At 52.9% G+C, this 21,481-nt stretch overlaps 8 protein-coding genes across 8 annotated transcripts; 4 read left to right on the plus strand and 4 right to left on the minus strand.

Annotated features, from left to right (window-relative positions):
- Window positions 1-331: 331 nt before the first annotated feature.
- Window positions 332-4,171, plus strand: RAD2 (DNA repair protein rad2; the record flags this gene model as incomplete). Its single annotated transcript, XM_062874267.1, has 1 exon — window positions 332-4,171. One exon carries the CDS (start codon window positions 332-334, stop codon window positions 4,169-4,171), a length of 3,840 nt encoding a protein of 1,279 aa, XP_062737384.1.
- A 674-nt stretch (window positions 4,172-4,845) lies between these two features.
- On the minus strand, window positions 4,846-6,200 carry OYE32_1 (NADH-dependent flavin oxidoreductase; the record flags this gene model as incomplete). Its single annotated transcript, XM_062874268.1, has 2 exons — window positions 4,846-5,436; window positions 5,496-6,200. 2 exons carry the CDS (start codon window positions 6,198-6,200, stop codon window positions 4,846-4,848), a joined length of 1,296 nt encoding a protein of 431 aa, XP_062737385.1.
- A 72-nt stretch (window positions 6,201-6,272) lies between these two features.
- QC761_109770 (uncharacterized protein) lies at window positions 6,273-10,052 on the plus strand. Its single transcript, XM_062874269.1, has 2 exons — window positions 6,273-8,201; window positions 8,278-10,052. Exons 1-2 carry the CDS (start codon window positions 8,167-8,169, stop codon window positions 9,266-9,268), a joined length of 1,026 nt encoding a protein of 341 aa, XP_062737386.1. The 5' UTR covers window positions 6,273-8,166; the 3' UTR covers window positions 9,269-10,052.
- Window positions 10,053-10,673: 621 nt separating this feature from the next.
- QC761_109780 (uncharacterized protein) lies at window positions 10,674-12,686 on the minus strand (the record flags this gene model as incomplete). The annotated part of the gene is made up of 1 exon (XM_062874270.1): window positions 10,674-12,686. One exon carries the CDS (start codon window positions 12,684-12,686, stop codon window positions 10,674-10,676), a length of 2,013 nt encoding a protein of 670 aa, XP_062737387.1.
- A 292-nt stretch (window positions 12,687-12,978) lies between these two features.
- Window positions 12,979-15,092, minus strand: QC761_109790 (uncharacterized protein). The gene is made up of 2 exons (XM_062874271.1): window positions 13,927-15,092; window positions 12,979-13,847 (listed from the first exon to the last, which is right to left on the minus strand). Exons 1-2 carry the CDS (start codon window positions 14,231-14,233, stop codon window positions 13,528-13,530), a joined length of 627 nt encoding a protein of 208 aa, XP_062737388.1. The 5' UTR covers window positions 14,234-15,092; the 3' UTR covers window positions 12,979-13,527.
- A 350-nt stretch (window positions 15,093-15,442) lies between these two features.
- QC761_109800 (uncharacterized protein) lies at window positions 15,443-17,236 on the plus strand. The gene is made up of 2 exons (XM_062874272.1): window positions 15,443-15,901; window positions 16,020-17,236. The coding sequence occupies exons 1-2, from the start codon at window positions 15,815-15,817 to the stop codon at window positions 16,791-16,793; spliced, it is 861 nt and encodes a 286-aa protein (XP_062737389.1). The 5' UTR covers window positions 15,443-15,814; the 3' UTR covers window positions 16,794-17,236.
- A 32-nt stretch (window positions 17,237-17,268) lies between these two features.
- On the minus strand, window positions 17,269-19,761 carry QC761_109810 (uncharacterized protein; the record flags this gene model as incomplete). The annotated part of the gene is made up of 2 exons (XM_062874273.1): window positions 17,269-18,562; window positions 18,761-19,761. The coding sequence occupies 2 exons, from the start codon at window positions 19,759-19,761 to the stop codon at window positions 17,269-17,271; spliced, it is 2,295 nt and encodes a 764-aa protein (XP_062737390.1).
- A 121-nt stretch (window positions 19,762-19,882) lies between these two features.
- Window positions 19,883-21,184, plus strand: RIB5 (Riboflavin synthase alpha chain). The gene is made up of 2 exons (XM_062874274.1): window positions 19,883-20,246; window positions 20,296-21,184. Exons 1-2 carry the CDS (start codon window positions 20,216-20,218, stop codon window positions 20,958-20,960), a joined length of 696 nt encoding a protein of 231 aa, XP_062737391.1. The 5' UTR covers window positions 19,883-20,215; the 3' UTR covers window positions 20,961-21,184.
- The last annotated feature ends 297 nt before the right edge of the window (window positions 21,185-21,481 follow it).

Genomic DNA, 21,481 nt, shown 5'->3' on the forward strand with positions numbered 1-21,481 from the left:
TTGCTTATCCGCACAGTGCACTCCCGGAGAATATCAACCAATAGATTAGCCTAGATAAGACCAGATGGCAGGCAGCCGAGCAGGGATGTTGCGTATCGCAGTCATCCGTCATAGAAGGTAAGAGTGACTTCCAACATTTCACTTCTCGCGATCAGCAACTCTGGTTTGACTTGTTTACCTCTTCCAACTCCCATGACGCGCCTTCGTCGACTTGATACTTTTGGAGACAAGGAAGCTCTCCCATGATACGCTCTTTCCCTTCTGGGTGATCCGCCCAAGGAGCCCTCTCTTCTCGACTTGACAAGCGTGATACCCTTGGTCCCAGCCCACCATGGGTGTTCAAGGCCTCTGGACCGTCGTGCAGCCATGCGCCCGCCCGACAAACCTCGCGACGCTTAACCGGAAGCGACTCGCTGTCGATGCCTCGATTTGGATCTACCAGTTTCTCAAAGCTGTCCGCGACAAGGAAGGGAATGCGCTGCGAAACAGTCACATTGTGGGCTTCTTTCGACGCTTGTGTAAGCTGTTGTGGTATGGAGTCAAGCCAGTGTTTGTGTTTGACGGCGGGGCACCGGCTTTGAAAAGAGCAACTTTGCAGGGGAGAAGGAGGAGACGGGAAGGGCGAAGAGAGGATGCTGCGCGCACGGCGGGGAAGCTGCTCGCTGTGCAGATGCACAGGCTGGCGGAAGAGGAGGAGGAAAAGAGGCAGAGGAGGATGGCGGGTGCGGATGATGACGAGCAGGAGGAGCTGCCGAGTATGGAGAATATTGTCTATGCGGACGAGCTGGGGCTTTCTAAGCAGGAGCGCCAGAGGAATCGCAAGTTTCACAAGCAGGATGCGTATCATCTCCCGGAGTTGCAGAACGGGATAGAGGCTATGGGGAAGCCAGACGATCCGAGGATCATGAGCGTGGAGGAGCTGGAGGAGTATGCGAGGCAGTTCAACAGTGGGGAGAACATCAATCTTTATGACTTTAGCAAGATTGACTTTGATGGGGAGTTCTTCAAGACCTTGCCGCCGGCTGACAGATACAATATTCTGAATGCTGCTAGGTTACGAAGTAGGCTGAGAATGGGCCTCAGCAAGGAGCAGTTGGACGTGATGTTTCCCGACCGGATGGCCTTCTCGAGATTCCAGATTGAGAGGGTCAAGGAAAGAAACTATCTCACCCAGCGGCTCATGCTTGAGATGGGCATGACGAGCACTGACATGACTGTCAACGCCAGCCGCGTTGCTGGCGACCGAAACCGCGAGTACATCTTGGTCAAGAATGAAGGCGCCGAGGGTGGCTGGGCTCTTGGTGTTGTCACGAGGGACAAAGACAAGGGCAAAGCCCATAAGCCTATCGACGTCGATGCCTTGGACTTTCAGTATCAAAATCCGGACGACGAAGACGAGTGGGAAGACGAGGAGTTTGAAGACGTTCCTATCGAAGGTCTCAACCGTCTCCCCAAGATCACGAGCCGTGCTGCCTACGAACGAGCTCAAAACTTTGGCTCTGCACGACAACAGCTCTACAACTCCCTGCAGGGTGATGAAGGCGAAGAAGACGACGACGAAGCTCTATTCGTCAATGATGGTGAGGTGATGGCGGCCGAGGATGAAGAGCTCAACCGAGCTATTGCGCTGTCACTGGAACAAAACCATGGTGTGAGCAAGGAGAAGGAAGACGAAGACGAGGATGAAGAGTTTGAAGACGTGCCCGCGCCCAAGTGGACTCAGAGAGCGGCTCCGGAAGTATCGAGACCAATCACAAGTACCAGCGGGACCATGATTGCGCATATTGTAAACAACAGAGCGAATGCTGCTGTGAAGAAACCCCAGGAAAAAGACGACAGCGACAGTGATAGCGATGGAGATTTGCACACGGCGCTGGCGGCGGCGAGAAAGAAGCAGCCAAAGCCAAAGCCTGTCCAAAAATCAAACGTCAAGAACTCATTCAACGGCCCCCTTCCATTCGAGAAACTTGATTGGCGAAGCGCGTTTGGGGGGTCGAAGCCTTCCGCTCCGGCGCCAAAGCCTACAGCTGCTGTCGAGACAACAGAGAAGCCTCGGCAAGTAGAGACTGGTGATCTGGAAGCGGAATCCGACGAGGAGGCTGGAGGGTTCATCAAAGAACCGAGCGAGACTGCCAAGGCTGAAAAGCCCGTCGTATCTGAAAAAAAGGAAGACGATGAGCCTCTCCCACTACCACCATGGCTTACGGACAATACGGATATCACAGAGCATGTCCGACGTCAGCAGCAAATCGAAAACCAACAGAATGCCGAGGATGAGGAGCTGGCACAGTTCCATCAGCTCCAAAGGCGGAGAGAACAATATGTGGAAATCGAGTCCTCGAGTGACGATGACAGTGATATCGAGATTCTGGATGCACCACCCGAATCCATAGTTCAGACGCTGCTCCGTGCCAGGTCTCCACCGGGAAGACCAGGCGCCAGCTTGCCTTCATTGCAAGATGACCTTGACAAAAAGACAGCCTCGAATGATGCGGAACAAAATCCAGCAGCAGCCACAACACCTCCTCCAGCAGAAGAGTTTGAAAGCGACGAGAGCCCCATGGAGCTGGATGCTGTCGGGAAGCAGCCTTCAGAGACCGCCCCTCCTGCTTCGGCTCCTCAAGAGTCTGAAGACGAGGATGTGGAGTTTGAAGACGTGGTCGTTCCTTCAACGGGAGAGCCATCTGCCGCCCCATCAGCTATCGCCATCGACGATACCGAGGCCTTTTTGGAAAGCGGTGATGAGGCTCCCGATCTCCCGCCTTCAGAACAGTCCAGAATCGAGGGGCTGGCCTCTGCTATCAACTCGGACGAGATCTTCACCCGGGATGACTCCCCAGAATACGACGAGTTCTACGACCCCGAAGAAGAAGAACTCCTCGCCCAAATGGCCGAAGAAGCGGAGGAACACGCCCGGTTCGCCAGCCAACTAAACAACAAAACCCAACGCGAGAACCAAGAAGCCTACGAGCAGGAACTCCGCGCCCTCCGCACCCAGCAAAAGAAAGACCGTCGCGACGCAGACGAAGTCACCCAGGTCATGGTAACAGAATGCCAAGCCCTCCTCCGCCTCTTTGGTGTCCCATACATCACGGCACCGATGGAAGCAGAAGCCCAATGCGCCGAACTGGTGCGCCTCAATCTCGTCGACGGGATCGTCACCGACGACTCGGACACCTTCCTTTTTGGCGGCACCCGAGTATACAAGAACATGTTCAACAGCAACAAGTTTGTCGAGTGCTACCTCCTCCGTGACCTGGAAGATGAGCTCGAGCTTTCGAGAGAGCAGCTTATTGCACTGGCCCAGCTCCTAGGGTCAGATTACACCGAGGGCATCCCGGGTATCGGCCCCGTCACGGCCGTGGAGATCCTATCTGAATTCCCAGGTCGGGAGGGTCTCTCCGATTTCAAGACGTGGTGGGAGGACGTCCAAAGCGGGAAACGCCCCAAGGAGGCGGATGCTTCTTCCCCCTTTCGCAGAAAATTCAGAAAGGGTCAGGCTACCAAGTTGTTTCTCCCGTTGGGGTTCCCTTCACCGGCGGTGTTTGACGCTTATTTGCATCCAGAGGTGGATTCCTCCCAGGAGCAGTTTCAATGGGGGGTGCCGGATCTGGAAGGGTTGAGACAGTTTCTGATGAGCACGATTGGGTGGAGCAAGGAGAGGACGGATGAAGTGCTTGTGCCGGTGATAAGGGATGTGAATAGACGGGAGGCGGAAGGGACGCAGGCGAATATTACGAGGTATTTTGAGGGGGGTGTCGGGAGCGGGACGCAGAGGGAGGCGTTCGCGCCGAGGAGGGTGGGAAGGGGTGGGGGGGGGAGTAAGAGGATGGCGGAGGCGGTGGGGAGGTTGAAGGCTAGGAGGAGGGCGGTGGGCGGTGGGGGGTTGTCGATGGAGATGCCGGTTGCTATTCCTGCGGAGAAGGGGAAGGGGAAGAGGAAGGGGAGGAAGAGGAAGGCGAGGGAAGCGGAGATTGTTGAGGAAGAAGAGGTTGTGGGTGAAGAGGATGAGGTGGCGCGGGAGGATGAAGAGGTCGATGATGATGATGATGAAGATGATGATGATGATGTTGTTGTGGTCGCTGGCAGGAGTAAAGGAGGCAAAGGAGAGGGGAAAGCGACTGCTGGTAGAGGGAGGGGACGTGGTCGAGGGAAGCGATCCAAGGCATAGCCTGACAGACGTTGTCATATAATATTGTACAAATATGATGAGTCAATTGAAAAAAAAAACAAGTGCAAAAAACAACCCCCTGGAATCGAACCGCATGCGAAGGGCAGGTGTCAGCGTCAAAATCCTCCAAACTCCTCCTCTCCCACGATCATGAAAATGAAACCTGGACAAGAAAGATGTCTCCTTTTCCACCAGATTATCAAACCCCCACTCGGGTAATGACCATGGAGCGGATTTTACCTCTGACAAAAGAGACACGGAGGGAGAGGGTGATGGGGTTGTGGTTGTTGGATTTTGGGCAGCGTAAAATGGTGGAGTCGGAGGCGGTGCTGAAGGAGATGGGGAATGGAGGGGAGGTATGATGTTGAGGTGTTTATGAGGAGTTATGAGGAGTTATGAGGAGTATGCGGAGGACTTTTTGTAGATGGCTTACCTTTTGAGCATTGTTGTGGGCTTCAAGTTGGAAGTTCACTTGGGAACAAGGACGGGGCTAAAAATCCTGTCAATCATATGATGGACAGGCGGTGCGAACTTTTTGAGCACACATCTCTCCATACCTCGATTGTATGTATATATACATATATATATATGGGTGTGTGTGTGTCTTTGTCTGACTTTATTCTCTAATCTTGCTCCGTCTCCGTTTCGTCTATCTCTTCTCACCTCCTAACCCCTCACAACTTCCCCTGCTCCACCTTCTTCTTCTTTGGAAAAGGCGCCCTAGAATACTGCAACGGCAACCTAACCGCCACCCCGAGCTCGCTCGCCACCTTGGGCACAAACTCTGGCTCTCTCAAAAACTGCCTCGCAACCAGCACCAAGTCCGCCTTGGCCTTGGTCCCGTGTTCGCCATCCACCTCCACCGTCCCATCACTCTCCACCACATCCTTGGCCATTTCGGCGTTGGTAATCATGCCCACCGCTCCGATGAGCATCTTCTTGCCCTCTTTCCTGAGATGCTCCCTAATCTCGCTCGCCAAATCAACTTGATAGTACGGGTGCACTTCAATCTTCTGGGCAGGGTTGTTGCCGCCAGAGGAAACATCCAACAGATCAACGCCCAGGTCAGCAACGAGGGAGGCAATCTTTTTGGATTCGCCGAGGTCGAGGGAGGGTTGGCCAAGGTGGGACATCCACTCCGTCGCTGAGATGCGAAGGAAGAGGGGCATGGATTCTGGGATGACGGAGCGGACGGCGGTGATGATCTCCACCAGGAGACGGACGCGGTTCTCAAAGGGGAGGCCGCCGTACTGGTCGGTTCTTTGCTTTGGGGGGTGTTAATACAGTTCCAGACCGGAAAAAGACAGAGGAGGGGTTGACTTGCGTTTGTGATTGGGGACAAGAATTCGGTGAGGAGGTATCCGTGAGCACCGTGAATCTCAATGAGGTCAACACCGGCCTCCACCGCCCGCCTAGCAGCGTCCTTCCAGCTCCGAACAAACCCCCTGATTTGCTCCAACGTCATCTCCTTTGGCGTGGGGAACCCCTCCGCCCAGGGGATGGGGCTGGGAGCCCAAAGATCATCCGGCCATCCGCCCAGTTCTTCGGTAGCCACCTCCTTCCCTAGGGTGCGATAATGCCACGGGGCCAAGGTAGACGCTTTGCGCCCGGCGTGGGCGAGTTGGATCCCTACTTTTTGTCCCTGGGAGTGGATGAAATCCGTCACGCGCTTGATGGGGGCAATCTGGGAGTCTTGCCAGAGGCCCGAGTCTTCCGGGGAGATGCGGCCGTTGGGGGTCACGGCGGTGGCTTCGATGATGGTGAGGGGGGTGCCGTGGAGGGCGTACTGCCCCAGGTGGACAAGGTGGAAGTCGGTCAGGTGGCCGTTGGAGGCCGAGTACATGCACATGGGGGAGACGGCGAAGCGGTTTTGGAGGGTGAGGCCGCGGATGGTGAGGGGGGTGAAGACGGTTGGGACGGGGGTGGCATCATTCATGAGGGCGGTGCCGGCTGGGGGGTCTTGGGCGGGTGTGTAGAAGGGGACGCCGGGGGCAGGGGCGCTGGCGGTGGGGAGTTTTGAGACTGTCATTTTTGCTGTGGTTGTGATGGTGGTGAGAGAAGGTGTGTAAAGTGTTGGACAGGGAGGGGTATGAGGGTGAGGGGTCAACGATGTCAATCGAGGAAGGGGTGCCTGCGTCACGTTGAAGACATATTCAGGATCGTCACCGGCAGCGAAATGATAGGTACTCATATATATTTCTCGATCAGATAACAAGGTAAAGCCGGCAGTTAGTTGCTGAATAATACCAAATTTGCCCACCAAATCCACCAACATGAGGGGGGTGGGGGGAGGGAATCGAGATTCCCCGCCGGTAACCGTTTGCCCGATTTCCAATCCAGGAATTCGGGCCCGTGATGGTGTCATCGACCACGCATGAAGACAGATCGGATCTTTGCTGAGTAAACACCCGGAGCACGAAGGAACAAACCACCCAGAAACTCGGGGAAGGATTTTCATGGAAACATTTCTCAAGCTTCAGACGGCCCGTACCAGCAATCCATGGGCTTGGATATCGGGCAAGTGTCGGTATCACCACTGCTGCACCTGGCGAACGAGGTGGGATTCGCCCCGGTTTCGCGGGACGTTTTTGTTCAACGCTGAATAATCCGTGTTTTCAATCAGCAATTGAGTTTCAGCCTCAACGACTTTTTTGGTGTGTCGCAAAAGATGAAGGGTTGTCCATGACGTCGAAAATGTAGAGGGGCAATGATGTCCCGCTTTTACTCCGGGGTAGCAACCCTAACCCTGACCGACACCATTCAAGGCTGTTTATTGTTCGAGTTCAATCCCTTTACTGTCAATGGCACCCATTTATATCTTCTGATAGATATTATTGACTGAACAATTCTCAATTTCATGCTTTCCATCAAGGCCGAAATAGCGCTCCATTGAAGATTCACCGACAGCAACTGGGGTACCTACCGAGCATCCGAACCCCCCCACTGATTTTCATTGCCCTGTTGCATCGCCTCTGAATAAATATCCGGTCCAATCTTGCCGGGTTTATGCTCCTCTCTCTTCTTTCTCTCTTATCGTTCAATTCCCACGTGTTTTTTCATGTTTGCTTGTCATCCCAAGTCCTCGTCGATCTTGTTTCTCTTCGCAATGCTTCCTTCCCATCCATGTCTGTGTAGCAATCATGCAAACAATTCCCCCATCGAAACTCGAAACATGACGCGAGCGTCCCCTTCGTGATTGGTGTGGGGGGCAGCCATCTCGAAACACTCGCCAAAAGCGCTGCGACCTGCAAGAAAAAAGTCCGGGGTGTGGTTTGGTGGTGTTGGTGGTGTGGTGGTGCCGGTGGTGCCAAGCTTTCAGGGGCAGCTCTCAAGCAAACATCACAGTCACACTCGGGGGTCGTCTACCGGTGCGATCACGCTGTGCTTTTGGGTGCCCAGCAGCAAAGTGTTGAAACGAAACACAGGGGGAGCCACCTTGAACGAGTGTTCGCTTCGGGGACAAGGGTTGATTGATTGTTCAACAGATCCGGGAAAGAAAGAAGCCAAAAAAAAGATCCGAGAGCCTTGGGCCATGAGAGAACATGGGTCACGATGCCACCTCGCGTCGTCTGACGCTTGTGAGAAAACGATCCCTGGTAGGACAGGCATGAGAGCTCGAGAACAATCTACTTGAGATGGGGAACCCCCCTCTCGCCACACACGAAGTCTATTTCGTCGTCTTCTCTCTTTGTTTTTTGTTTCTTCGTTTTTTTTTTTTTTTTTTTTTTGGTGTTTCCCTCATTCATCAAACAAAACTGCTGGGTAAGTTGTGTTGTGTGCTGAGTGGATCGTTTTGTCTGTTTGTTGCTTGGCTGGTCATAATATTGTCTTGCTGCTGAGCGGCAATCGAAACAAAAAGACAACCTTCGGTAGAAGACCACCAACAACTCACAAAGTCGGCCGGCTTGAGGTTGGACTTTGTTCACCATCACTTATACCGTGGTGTCTTTTTATCAGCTGTTCGCAACACGTTGGCAGCAAAAACAACAGACAAGATGAGGTGGAGTAACAAGCGCTCTGTCATCGGGGAGTAAGTCACCTCACCTCTTACTTCCACCTCACATATCACACACATCATCAACTGACCACCGCCACCATCATCACAGCCTCGAAGGCTGCGAAGTCGTCCGCGTCCTCGTGGGCGAGGAACAACGCGAATTCACCCTCCACCGCAAGCTCCTCTGCGACAGCTGCCCCTTTTTCAGAACCAACATCGAGGCCATCCCCACCCCCTCCCCTTCCAGCGCCTCCAGTTCAGACCAAGATGAAGAAGACTCAGTCCTATGGCTCCCCTCCGAAGCACCAGACATGTTCGAAATCTTCGTCCTCTGGCTCTACCAACGCCGCCGCTTCCACACCTTCATGGACGACGTGATCCGCACCATCTCGCCCGACGAATGCCGCGCCGTCCGCACCAACCTCGTCCGCCTCCACCTCTTCGCCGCGATAATCGACCTCCCCGGCCTCCAAGACCTAGCCATGGACGCCCTGCAGGACATGTACCTCCGTTTCGACTGGGACATGTCCCCCCGCTTCCTGGCGTTCATCTACGGCGACTGCGACCCCGAACATGCGGTCAGGCTCAGAAAATGGGGAGTGGCAATGCTAGCCTGGACGCTCCACGGCGCGGAGAAGGCGTTCCTGTTGAACAACCAGATCGACAAGCTGTTTGCTGCTTTCCCGCAGCTAAAGGCGGATTATCAGCTTCATTTGGAAAAGATGCAGCAGAGCAGGGCGGACGTGAGGTTGAAGAACCCGCAGTTGCGGCTGCCGGCCAACAAACTGAGGAGCGGGGAGAGGTTCTTTGGGTTTAGGCAGTGCACGTTTCATAGTCACCGGGCGACGGTGGGGGAGGGCACCTGTCCTCACACGTTGGAGATGCAGAGGAGGCCGGAGGGGAGGCAGTCGGCTACTTGGTTTGGGAGGAGGGAGAGTCAGTATCATCGGGATGTGGGGAGTCTTGGCCGTGCTGGTGGCGGTGGGGGTGAGGGGATGGGGATGGGGAGTGATGAGGAGAGTGATGATGATGATGATAATATTATCAGTCCGGTGGGGGATTTGGATTTGAATGAGATGTCTTATTTGGATTTGTCATGAGGTGAGTGTGTGAGTGTGTGTGTGAGAGTGTTTGTGTGTGTGTGTGAATGGGGTGATGATGAACGAGCAAAGGGGGAGGGAGCACAGATGAGGTGTTCAAAGGATCGAGGTCGTCTTCGAGGGAACAAAGACGAGGTGGGGATGGGTTGAATACAACAATGATATTGTTCTACAGGGACCGAGGGGATCGTTTCAGGGTTCTCTCGCCCTCATTCTCTCTTTTCGGGGCAGCTTGGCAATAATGCGGAACAAGAGCACCAGAGTTGGAGCAGACAGACAGAGTGTGCGTGTCCAAAAGATTGCATGCACACACACACACACACACACACACACACACTCTCACTCACTCACTCACTCACACACACACACACAGAGAGAGAGACAGGCACGCGCCATACAAGACTCGCCAAGTTTGACAATTCCGCCACCTACCAAACCAACTCCCCTCCGGACCGATTCGCGAATGTCCGAGCATCGAGATATCATGATCACCAAACACACCGGCCTGCCTCTTCGCGAAGTCGCGGCTGACAGATAGCCCGTTGGAGCCTGGTCATGTTCGTGGCGGTATTATTTATGGTGGTGAGCGGCTAGCAGGCAAAGAAAGGGACGGCGATGGAGTTTTGGAAGTTGGGATAGAGAATCAATCCATCTACCAATAGAGAGATAGACCACAGCGACTGGCAGGCAGCCTTAGTTACTACCAGACTGTATGTTGTAATATATAATAACACTAATCAATCAGCATGAAGAAGTGCCTATTTTAGTACTCATCATCTTTGGCCACCAAGTGTCATTTTCTGCCAGCAGAAGGGTGTTCTTTGTGTGTGTGGTTTGTTCCAAGGCTCTTAATGTGTGTGATCGGCCTTGGTGTGGGCTCTAATCGAGTCTTCTTTATCTTTCTGACTATCGATCGACCGTACGGTGGGAAAGTGTCTCGTGTCTTTGCCCACCTCACATAGATACTGGTTCAATACGGCGCAGAAATGTTCTCCCAACAGCATGATTGTCCATTGAACAATGTAAACTCACAGCCGGAAAGAAAAAGAAAAAGAAAAAGAAAAAGAAAAAGAAAAAGAGAGAAAAAACATATCCTCAACACTCAGTTCATGTCTACATGAACATGACCACAGTTGAGAATGCCAATTTCCTCTTTTTTTTGTTTTTTTTTTGTTCAGATTTCTCAGTTTTTCTCACCAATCACATTACATATCACATCACAGATCAATATCATCAATACTTGTTGTGGTTGGGTTAAAAAAAATCTATTGTCAGTTTTTTGTCTATTCACTGATGGACTTACCTTGCTTGTTTTTTGTGTTATCTCATGTTAGCAGCAAACATCACCAGTCCAATGAATGGGGGGGTTAGAATATGTGCAAGAAAAGATACTCACTCACTCAACTCACCTTCTATCCCCCAACCCCAAGTCCCTCCAGTTAGCGTCAAACTGATCAGCCTTAGCCCCGAGCCTGCTATGCATATCATGGTAGTCATCGACAATCCTTTGGACAGTCTTGTTCCACCTGGCCATAAGATCATCGTGCTCCGCAGAGGATCTGCTCCCCTTGACAGGGCGGGGCACATTTATGTGAGTAGAAGAATTATCCCACCGACCCATCATCAGCTCTTTTGCATCATCGGGAGAGACGACGACCACCGTGGCGTAGTCGGGAAAGCGGTTGACGATTTCGGGAGAGGTGGGCAGAGTTTCCGCCGTGGGAAAGGGGGGACGCCAGCCCGTGGCGTGAGCCGCATGGGTGTGAGGCTTCGGAACAAGCGAGACCCGTCGAGAGGGAGCAGGCGTTGGCGTGACGACTTCTGCTGAACCACCAGCCTGCTTAGCTACAGGCCAGTCCGACTCGAAAAAGCCAGGCGCTTGACGCGCTTCGGGAGAGTTGTCCAGTGAGGCGTTCGGGGTGATTTTTTGGTTGTTCTGGACGCTGGTGAACCAGTGCTTGTCGCCCAGCTTGCGGAGAGATTTCTCGAAGAAGCCGGCCTCGCCGAGGGCGCCGCAGTCGATCATGAGGGAGATCATGTCGTAGTCGTGCGGCTCGCCAGCAAGCGCGGCATTGTGGGCATCGATGAGGTTCCAGACGACGGTCCAGTAGGAAGCATCGTCGGCTGTTGTGCAGAAGCGGAAGATGGCGAGACAGACGCTTGACCAGGCGGCGATGGTGGTTGGATCGAAGGCGCCAGTTGCCTCGCGGAATTCGACTGTATTGTACCCCTTCCAGGCGTTTTCTGTGTCGTAGTGGGTGAAGTTGTAGTTGAGCCGATTGTAATAATCCTTTTCGTAGCTGAGAAGCTTAGCAACTCTATGCCTGGTGGTCGCACATAGAATGTAAGCGATGCCCTTCTCCACGGTCATGTCGGCCTTTTGAATTTTGGCAAGGTCCTCAGGCTCCCTACGGACGCGAATGTTGTAAACATAAGGCCGAATACGGTCCCAGGCAGCGGCTGGAACCCGCGCTGGGCGCATGGCTGGAAACATGGTGCTGGAGCTCTCTGACCTGCCATGAAGGGCGTGTCGCAGCACGGTGGAGGGTGGTGGCACGGGCACTGTTGGTGGACGAGGAGGTAAAGTGGGATCGGGAAAGCGAGTGGAAAGTTTGAACTCCTTCCTTCTGTCTCTTCCATACTCCGCATTCGCGTCGACAGGTGTGTTCTCGTCCTCGAGGACCCGGAGGAATTCTTGTCCGTTGGCCAACTGACTCGTGGTTGAAACTGGTTGAGCATACGTGTTGATTTGACGTTCTGGCGGGTGGGCGCAGTACAAAAAGCGATCGGCAGCCCAAATCAAGGCGCCCGCCCTTTGAAAGGCCTCAAAGCCGAATTTGTCACTCTTCCAGTCCAACTCCCCCGTCTCGGGATCGATTTGCTCTCTTGCACCGGCACCCACGTGAACGTGGAAGCCTGTTCGGATGTTGACCCGCCAACGGAGAAGGGTGCTCAAGGCAACGACAATGTCCTGGACATGGCGATGGGCTGCAGGGCAATCCCACATGGCAGCAGAGACCAGCTCTATGCTTGATGCCTTTTGTCCTTTCGGTTCATAAACGCGGTCGTCGGTCACACTGACATCTTGATGGGCCGCCCAAGCTGTTGTCGGAGTCATGTAGATATCGGGGTGGAGTTCAGGCCCTGGTGCCTGCATCAATTCCGTACCTCTCGAGCTCGACCGCTGAAACTTGGCTCCGGGAACAGTCAAGATGACTTTCTCGAGTTTCTCCTCGATCCATTCAGTAATGTATGCATCCCAAGGTGCCTCCATGGGCTCAGGCATCAAAGCCTCCTCTTCAGGAGAAACCACGGTGGCTGTGTTGGGAGGATCCGCGACCCATTGCTTGTGACAGATGATCACTTCCAGCTCAATGCCGAAAGAGAGTTTGTTGTCTTTGCTGCTGATAAGAGTCATCTTGACGGTGGCGGTGTGGTGATGGCGTAGTGTAGTGTTGATGTTGTAGTGTAGAGTTGATGTTATAGTGTAGTGTTGGTGTTGTAGTGCAGTGTTGATGTTGTAGTGGTGATATTGTAGTGTTTGATGGGATGGTTTGTGCTGTCACCGGATACAGTGACTGTTGTTTGTCGGATGATATGGATAGAAAAGACTCGAGTCCAACCTGGCGGAAAGTCGAGAGGTTAAATAGAGATCTCCAACTGAGCGATGGTGGCAGCAGGTACTTGCATTGTTGGCATCCTCTCAAGAGTGGCGTCCCAAACACAATGCTATTGTCTCAGTCTCTGCCTGCCGTTGTCCTAAGGAAAGCAGCCCTGTTGGGTGAACAAGGAGCAGCCCCGTAGAAGAATGCCATTGTTCGTCTTGTGCACTAGGCAAAGAACGGTAGCTACCCTCCAAAATCCAACGAAACCAGTTAATTCAGGGCCTCGGGTGAAAAGGTGATATATGAACGAAGCATCAACACACGATGGCGGTGCATTTATTGAAGAGACATCATAACTACGTAAACAAAGGAAAAGACTGCAGATGAAGCTTCATAGAAGCTCCGTTGTTGACACTCGGGTCAAAAACATGCTTTTTATATACATGAGACGTCATCCAAGGAAAAGATTTCTCGAGAAGAGTGAAACACTATGCGTGGGTAATGTGTATGGGTATCATCATGTCGTACAGATTCGTTAGGAAAGTGGCGTTGTGGTCGTTGTCATCGTAGTTGGTCGTCGTTGTCGTCTCATTCATGACTGGTATATCGTTCATCGGAAGCTTTCTGGTCTGGCCTTCATACCAGATTGCTGATTCAGAGGAGGGCAAAAGCCAAGGCAGCTCCAAAGACAGTAGCCATCAGGCCAAGTCTCGAGGTTGAGGTGTGGTCCGCCCCGTTTTCAGCCTCCACTAGGGGAGAGGTCTCAGTAGGCGCAGAGGTGGTCTCTGTTGGGGAGCTGTCGTCACTATCCTCCACGTCGGTGGTAGTGGTGACAATCACCACTGGAGGGGCAGATTGCTCCCCTGATGGTGCAGCCGTGGGTGGAGAGCTGATGAATGAAGTCGACGATGCCGAGTCCAAAGAGGCAGAACTGGCATGGTCGTGATCTTTGGCATCGACAGCACACTCGCACACTGCACGTCATGTTAGCACCCAATCAACCCACTCAAACCAAGCTTTCTTTGTGGAGAGAGAGAGAGAGAGTATCCTTACCAGTCCCAACACCATCAATCACCCTCTCATATTCTGACGCCTCGCATGCATCAACAACACATGCCTCCACTGATGCGTAAAATGCTGCTTGCTTCTTGCACTGGCAGACAAAGTCCAAGCCATCGCAGCCGATAGATGGGGCCTGCTCCAGAAAGCAGGTTTTGGCGCAATCGGGAATGGCCACGAGGGCAACAGAGAGGCAGTCCCCGCTGTCATGTGCCTGGATGCCAACGGTGAGCAGCACCACCAGCGTGAGGTACCAGTGGAGCTGCCTCACCGACAGCACCGAATACATTTTGATGTTCATAGTTTGTTGTGAAGAAGACCCAAAGGCCTCTCGGGTTAGGGAGAGAAAAGAGAGGTCAGGAAAGATTGGGCAGCGGGCAAGCGGTGAGCTTAAGAAGGGAAAACCCAGAGGTGGCAGCTCATGGTGGAGACTCCACTTCGTGATCGACTACACCGGCGGTGGACAGCCGAGTGGTTGGATAAAAGTGCTTAGGTCGTCAATAAAAGCTCAACGGGGTTAGGCACCTTGCCTTCAGAAAACCGCCTCCGTTGAGACTGTTTCCCAACCATCCCCCAACCACCTATCCGCCGGACAACGGCCGGCTTGGCAGGCTCGCTAATCTGCATTTACAAGGTCTTGAAGCATGGATTGGGTATTTTTGTTTCGTTTTGTTTCTCACCGCTTGAGCGATCAGGATTCAATCACAAAAATGAATGTTCTCTTGCTTCGATTCTTGAAGCCAGAACCGCGGCATATCGAAACTGGCGCCTGAGAAGAAGGAAGAGAAAACAAAAGGGTTGATTGGGACCCCGCATATGCTGGTGTGGGTCTCGACAACTCACCTGCATTTTTGGGGACCATCGAGGATATCGCCATTGGCCATTTGCCACCCGCCGAGGTAGCCATCGAGGGCCCGGTGATAGTTGAGGGATGAATGAGTGGAAAGAGACGGGTTGAGATCAAGAGGCCATGTTATTAACTGGGAAAGCTGGCCTTATGAGCACTCACCCTGATGACGGTGGTGTAAGTGTTGACCCATTCAGATAAGCAAGCTATTCGGCCCCTGCATCCGGCCCGGCCGCAGTGGTGCACTGGTCATGCTGCCGGCTTCGGCTCGGGAGCTGCACTGTGATCAATCAGCATGACGTTAAGATGCGCCGTACTCGGGCGCTGGGCCTCGGGATCTAAGGTTGATCTGACACGTTGCTATCGTTCACGCCAGTGTTGAACCGCACAAGCTTTCAACATCAATGGTTATAAGCCGGACACGAAGATAGGCTCAACGGTGTTTGGCGTGGACTAGTGATGGAAGTTTTTGTAGATGGGTTTTGAAGATGAGATGTTGCCTGACATCCACACTCATGAGTTTCAAAGCTGAAAGGTTGGAGGAATTACTCTCTGGTGATAGATATGCACAATCACACTTGCCGAATTGGACTTCACTCCTCATTTCCCCCCCGCACTTGGAGCATGACCCATCATCAAATCATGTCTCCTACTGTGTTGAGTAAGACAATAAATAAATAAATAAATAACTCGAAATACTATTATGAACTTTGAGAAAACAGACAGCCAAAATCTCAGTGGTCAGGTCATCAATGTGAGGTCAAAGTTGCGTCTTGATGCATGAAGCTGGTAGGTCAACTCTGCCGCTGCAATAAGCACACTAAGGCCATGCCAATCAGCAGCACCTATGCATCCATCGACCTACTGGAAGTGGGCAGGTTTGATCGGTGATATCACAGCAGCACAGTGTCAATACGAGGGTGGGGAGGAGAACAAAGAGCCACTCACCCAACACCCACTTTGTCCTGATTTCTCGAGGACAAGACTCGCCCAACCATCACCCCGTCTTTCACCAGTCAAGTCCCGTGGTTCACAATGGGGTCTGTTGGAACAGGTACGCGAAATAAGGTCTCTGGAGGGGAGGAGGAGGAGACGATCAATGTCTTGATCACCGGCTTTGCTGTAGGCTCACCTCATTCACTCCCCCGCACTTCTCTCACTCTCACGATACCTATGCCATGAGTTCCGAACCACACACGACCACCACATCTTCAATCCCACTGACCTTCTCCCCCCTCAGCCCTTCCGCACCAACTTCCCCATCAACCCCTCCTGGGAAATCGCCAAATCCCTCCCCGACTACCTCCCACCCCCACCAACCCCCTTCAGAGGCATCCCGGGCCACGTCCCTCCCCCCGGCACCGCCACAGGAACCATCCCCCCAAATCCCACCAACCCCCCAATCCCCCTCCCCAAAGTCCGCCTCCTGGTCCACCCCTCCCCCATCCACGTAGGCTACCGCGCAGTCCGCAACCTCGTCCCCTCCCTCTGGCACCTCGACTCTCCCTCCAACCCCAAAATCGACCTAGCAGTCCACATCGGCATGGCCGGCCCAAGAGGCTTCTACTCCATCGAGCGCCGCGCCCACAAATCAAACTACACCATGGGCGACGTAGACAACAACCTCCTCTCCGACCTCGACGACGAATCCGCCCCTCACCCATGGCAAGACCTCCCGGAAGAGCTCCTCTCCGACCTCGACATGGAAGACGTCTTGCAAAGATGGAGAGACCACTCCCCGCCCTACTCCGACTTGAGAATATCCGAAGATGCCGGGCACTACCTCTGCGATTTCATCTACTACAGCAGTCTGGCGCATCTGGTCAAGAATAACCCTCACGAAAGGAAGAGGGTCGTCTTCTTGCATGTGCCTAGCGAGGCTAGCCCCGCGTGGGTCAAGGTCGGGAGGGAGTTGTGTCTCAGTTTGGTGAGGGGGATGGTGGAGAGTGAGGTTGTTAGGAGGGAAAGGGAGTTGAAGGTGGAGAACCACCAGGAAGAAGTGGGCGAGTTGTAAAAAAGGGGGGAAAGGGGAGGGTTGGTTTCATACATGGTTGAATATCTGTGTTTGGTTTGTTTTGACTGGGGGATGTGTGTGTGTGTGTGTGTGTGTGTGTGTGTGTGTGTGTGTAACTGCGCTTGGTTGGGTACCTGCGTGTTACGGATGAGAGAATGTCTAGGTAAACACATAGCGAACTGCGTGTGGATGCAAACCTGGAATGCCGAATTGTTGGGATATCTATGACCAAGGATTGGTCAAGAACACTCTCCTGCCACACTTTTCAGACTGGCTGGTGCTGCATTCTTTTTTTTCTTCCGTCCCCATATCCCGAGTATTACCTGTACGATTCAACTTCTCTTCTCCCATCTAGTAAATTCAACATCACAGTATCCAACTCCTCACAAATGCTTATTTTACATATTCACCCCAACACAAACAGCAAATACCCCCTTTTTTTTCCATCCCCAAAAATACCCACCCCTCAAAGAAATCACTCTTCCCCCCAATCCCTAAACCCAGCCCCCTCCCCATCCCGATCAAGCATATACCCAAATCTCTCCTTTTCCTGTCTCAACAACCCAGGCAAGTCCTCATTCCCCTCCACCCGTTCATACTCCTCCCCCACCCTATCCCACAAATCTTTTCCCATCCTCACCCGCTCCACCATCCTCTGCCTATCCCTAAAAACATCCTGATTCATCCCCGCATGCGAAAAACTCTTCATCTTCGTCAACATCTCCCCCATAGTCTCAAAACAACTGCTACAATGCCAGGCCGCGTTCTTGAGCCTACCCATCTCCCAGTATTTCCTCCACCACGGCCCATCCCCCACCCTTAGATCATTTGGTAGGAGCGTGTTGGCTCCTAGGTAGTACGTTGCCTGGGGGTGGGGCCATTCCTCGCCCACGTGGAGGTATTGGAAGCTGTAGTAATAAAACCTCGAGGAGAGGGTCAACCGGCGGGGGAAGGAGCACTGCCGAAGCACGGAGAGGGTGGACGGGCGGGCGATTTCGTCAATATCTGCGATGACTAGGACGTCGTGAAGATTGGGAGAAAAGGGGCCGGAGAGGGAGGGGAAGACTTGCGTCAACATGGCGTTCCGTTGAAAGTCTTCAATGTTCCAGGTTGATTTGGGGGCAAAGTCCTCCGGGTAGGTTATTTCATGGTAGATAATCTTGGACTTGTACCTCGCCATCGAGCTGGAGGGGTTGGCGAGGGCGGTTTTGAGGTGGAGGGGCTTGGGCAGGTTGGTAAAGGTTCGGGGTGACTCGACGACGACAAAATAGTCGACCTCGTTCCATGTGCTGTTTAGTCTTATCTCCAGCCAGTCGAGCTCGGTGTTGATCATGGTCAAATCGTAAACTTTTCGGGGAGGGGCCGAGCGGGATAATCGGGAAAAGGGTTTCCAGCCGTGGGGGCGGCATATTGTATCGTTCGTAATGTAGTAGGAGGTGAAGGCTCGGTAGAGGAAGTGGAGGGTCGTCAGGAAGAAGGCGATTTTGATGATGCGCCATAGACGTGGCCTTCGAAGCGCCATCCTACTTCGTGGCTCTTTTCCGTCGTCGGAAGTCATGAGCATGGTCGGAGTACGCTTCAGTCTGGGAAATCCACGTAATCCTCCCAACAGTCTCTTGCTGACTCTTGGCTGTTGCTTTGGCTGGAAACACGATAAGAAATGTTGGCGCAGCATTCTTTGATAATGTGCGTGGCCAGTGCTTGTGGCACCATGTGCCACAGGAACTTCATTTTTAGCGGCTGGTACGGAGGGCTCAAATGGAATGCAGCTGTCGGAAAGGGTAAAAAGTAAAGGTCAGAATGTTGTAAACACCAGAGAAGGCCCGGGAAAACTGTGAATAGCTTCACTTACACACAAATCCAGACTGACATGGGTACCCTTGTTGCACTGCAACTTCACTCCTCGGACTCCACAGTCCGACGGGATGTTTTATTGTCTTGACCCTAACCCTGTTTGTCGCTACAACCTTTTGTACCACAACCTCCTCACCTCACTTTCACGTTTGTCTCTGTCTGTATAAAACCAGTCTGGAAGCCAGTCTTGAAAGTCTCTTTGTAAGCCTGGGTCTGCAGCAAAAGTAATCCCATCAATATTGGGCGGTGGCCTTGGTGGGCTTGTTCGTGAGAATACTCTTGCGGTGTTAAAGTCGAATATCACAGCTCGTAGTGACGGGCTTTCCATGTTTCCAATAAACAGAATGTTGCGTGGTGAAAAGTCGTCCTGTGATACCCCTGCTGTCTTGAGCTTCAGGTATGACTTTACAGCGCACACATACGAGTAAACGCGGGCGTCGTCTGAGACGGGCACCTGCTTGCTGTCAATCAACTCCTTCATGGTTGTTGACCCATTGAGAAACTCCATGAGAATCAATGGTACAGTCCTGGTGTAGGTGACACCATCAACAACAAGCTTGATCTTGAAAGAGAAGGACCCAAAGTATTCTGGGTAGCATCCTCTAATGCTTTCTTTCTTAAGGCGTGTCTCGTATGCCTGGAGGTCCTCATAAGCAGCAGCCTCAACGCTGTGGTCGCGTGCTGCAGACCAGACAACGTCCGTGAGCAGGCCAATATCTGTACTCCAGTAGTTGTAGTATAAGGGGTCGTAGATTTTGGCGACGTAGCATATGGTGTTGAGGTCGTCGTCCCAGTGGCATGCTACAATTTGAGGCCCAACACCATCGCCGCCGCGGATCACCGAATCAATGACCAAATATGGTCCTGAACTCGAAAGCTCAGGGGAGGATGAGGAACCTGGCAGTCCATCGGGCTCGAGACCTTTGATGCAAAATCGAGTTTGCGAGTGCTTTTGAATATCGGCCTGGCATTCAAAGGCCTTGGGACCAGAAACCCCCCTATAAGCCTGGCCGCCGAATGGAGGGAGAGGAGTGTACGACTGAACTGCGACTTTGAAGCCAGCGATATAAGGACAAGGTGGCTTCTCATAGTTGACTGGAGTTTCCGAGCCCATTGTTTTCGACCAAACAAAAGAAGGTCAAAAAACTCTCTTGGGGGGCACCCTCGATATCGCGGGGTAAATTGGAGGCTGCCAAAGTCTCCACAAGAGCTTCATGCGGGGTCCTCCAATTGACTCGACGATTTCATGAACCATTGCCCCTGAGACAGAATTCTCCTTTTGGTCTTCATACGATCTGGAGGCGAAGAAGCACATCGTTCTCATCACATATCCAAGAAATTGGTAAGCCTTACCCACTGCTCACAAACCTTCCAACATCTCCCTTTGCCGACTGCCGAAAACGGACCCCCTTCCGGGATCGTAGCTTAAAGAGCTCGGGGCCGGCAACCCCCACCACTCATCACCAACCTCACTTCATCTCATCTCACCTCTCACACTCGGCCAAGCTCACAACCTTTACCGACCTTAACTCTGACATCTCACCAGTTTCACATCTCCAACCGCCAAAATGTTCACCGGCATCGTAGAAGAAATCGGCGGTACATCCCCTCCCCTCCCCTTATCCCCCCTCAGCTAACCCCCCCTCAGAAGTAACCACCCTCAACACCACCTCCCCAGACGGCGGCACAACACTAACCATCACCCTCCCTCCCACCTCCACCCTCCTATCCGACTGCCACCTAGGCGACTCCATCGCCATAAACGGCGTCTGCCTAACAGTAACAACCTTCCTCCCCCAATCTTTCACAGTCGGCATAGCCCCCGAAACCCTCCGCCTCACCAACCTCGGCTCCCTCACCCCCTCCTCCCGCGTCAACCTAGAGCGCGCAGTGCGCGCAGACACCCGCATGGGAGGGCACTTTGTCCAAGGCCACGTCGACACCACCGCCACCATCCTCTCCAAGATCCCCGATGGCAACGCCATCACTTTCCGTTTTGCCCCCAAAAACAAAGACGTTTTGAGATATGTGGTTTATAAAGGGTTTATCGCCTTGGATGGGGCGAGTCTGACCGTTACCAAAGTCAATGACGAGGAGGGCTGGTGGGAAGTCATGTTGATTGCTTATACGCAGGAAAAGATCGTGACGGCGGCGAAGGCCGTGGGCGAGACGGTGAATGTCGAGGTGGACATGACAGCAAAGTATGTCGAGAAGAGCATCCAGGGGTATTTGGCTGGTATGATGGAGGATGGGCAGGGGTTTCCTTGGTTGCAGAAGATGGTTGAGAGGATTGTTGCTCAGGGGTTTTCTTAGGGGGAAAACCAGAGGGGATGGGATGGGTAGGATAATTGTTTTGAGTCGGAAAGGATGAGGCGGGGTTGAATAAATCACATGTGCGAGGCGAAAATTGACAGCAGGACATGTCATGATGTACGGCGTGGGGTTGCAATCTGTAGTGCAAAAGTGTATTAAAATAGCCTGTCGGGTATCAAATATATATCTCTCCCAAGACCCCCAAAACAGTTGTACAATGCCCATGCTACACTCGATCAAGCATCTCCCCAAACCTCAGCAAGCTTCTGGCTGATCTGTTTGCTGAATCTCTTCCTCCCAACCAGGTGATCTAACCGCGAAGCAACCATGTCAATCTTCTTCCTCCTGCCCTCCGGCCCAGGACCGCACTGTTCATAAGCCTCAATAAACTCCCGCGGAGTCTTCCACACCTTTTGTATCTCCATCGCTTTCTCACCCGTGACACCCCTCGTAACCATCAACATTTTCAAAAACAAATCCCTCAGCGTCATCATCCCCGACTTGGAACAAAGCGAAGAAGG

Source organism: Podospora bellae-mahoneyi, assembly GCF_035222275.1.
Source record: "Podospora bellae-mahoneyi strain CBS 112042 chromosome 1 map unlocalized CBS112042p_1, whole genome shotgun sequence".
In the NCBI taxonomy this organism is placed as follows: domain Eukaryota; kingdom Fungi; phylum Ascomycota; class Sordariomycetes; order Sordariales; family Podosporaceae; genus Podospora; species Podospora bellae-mahoneyi.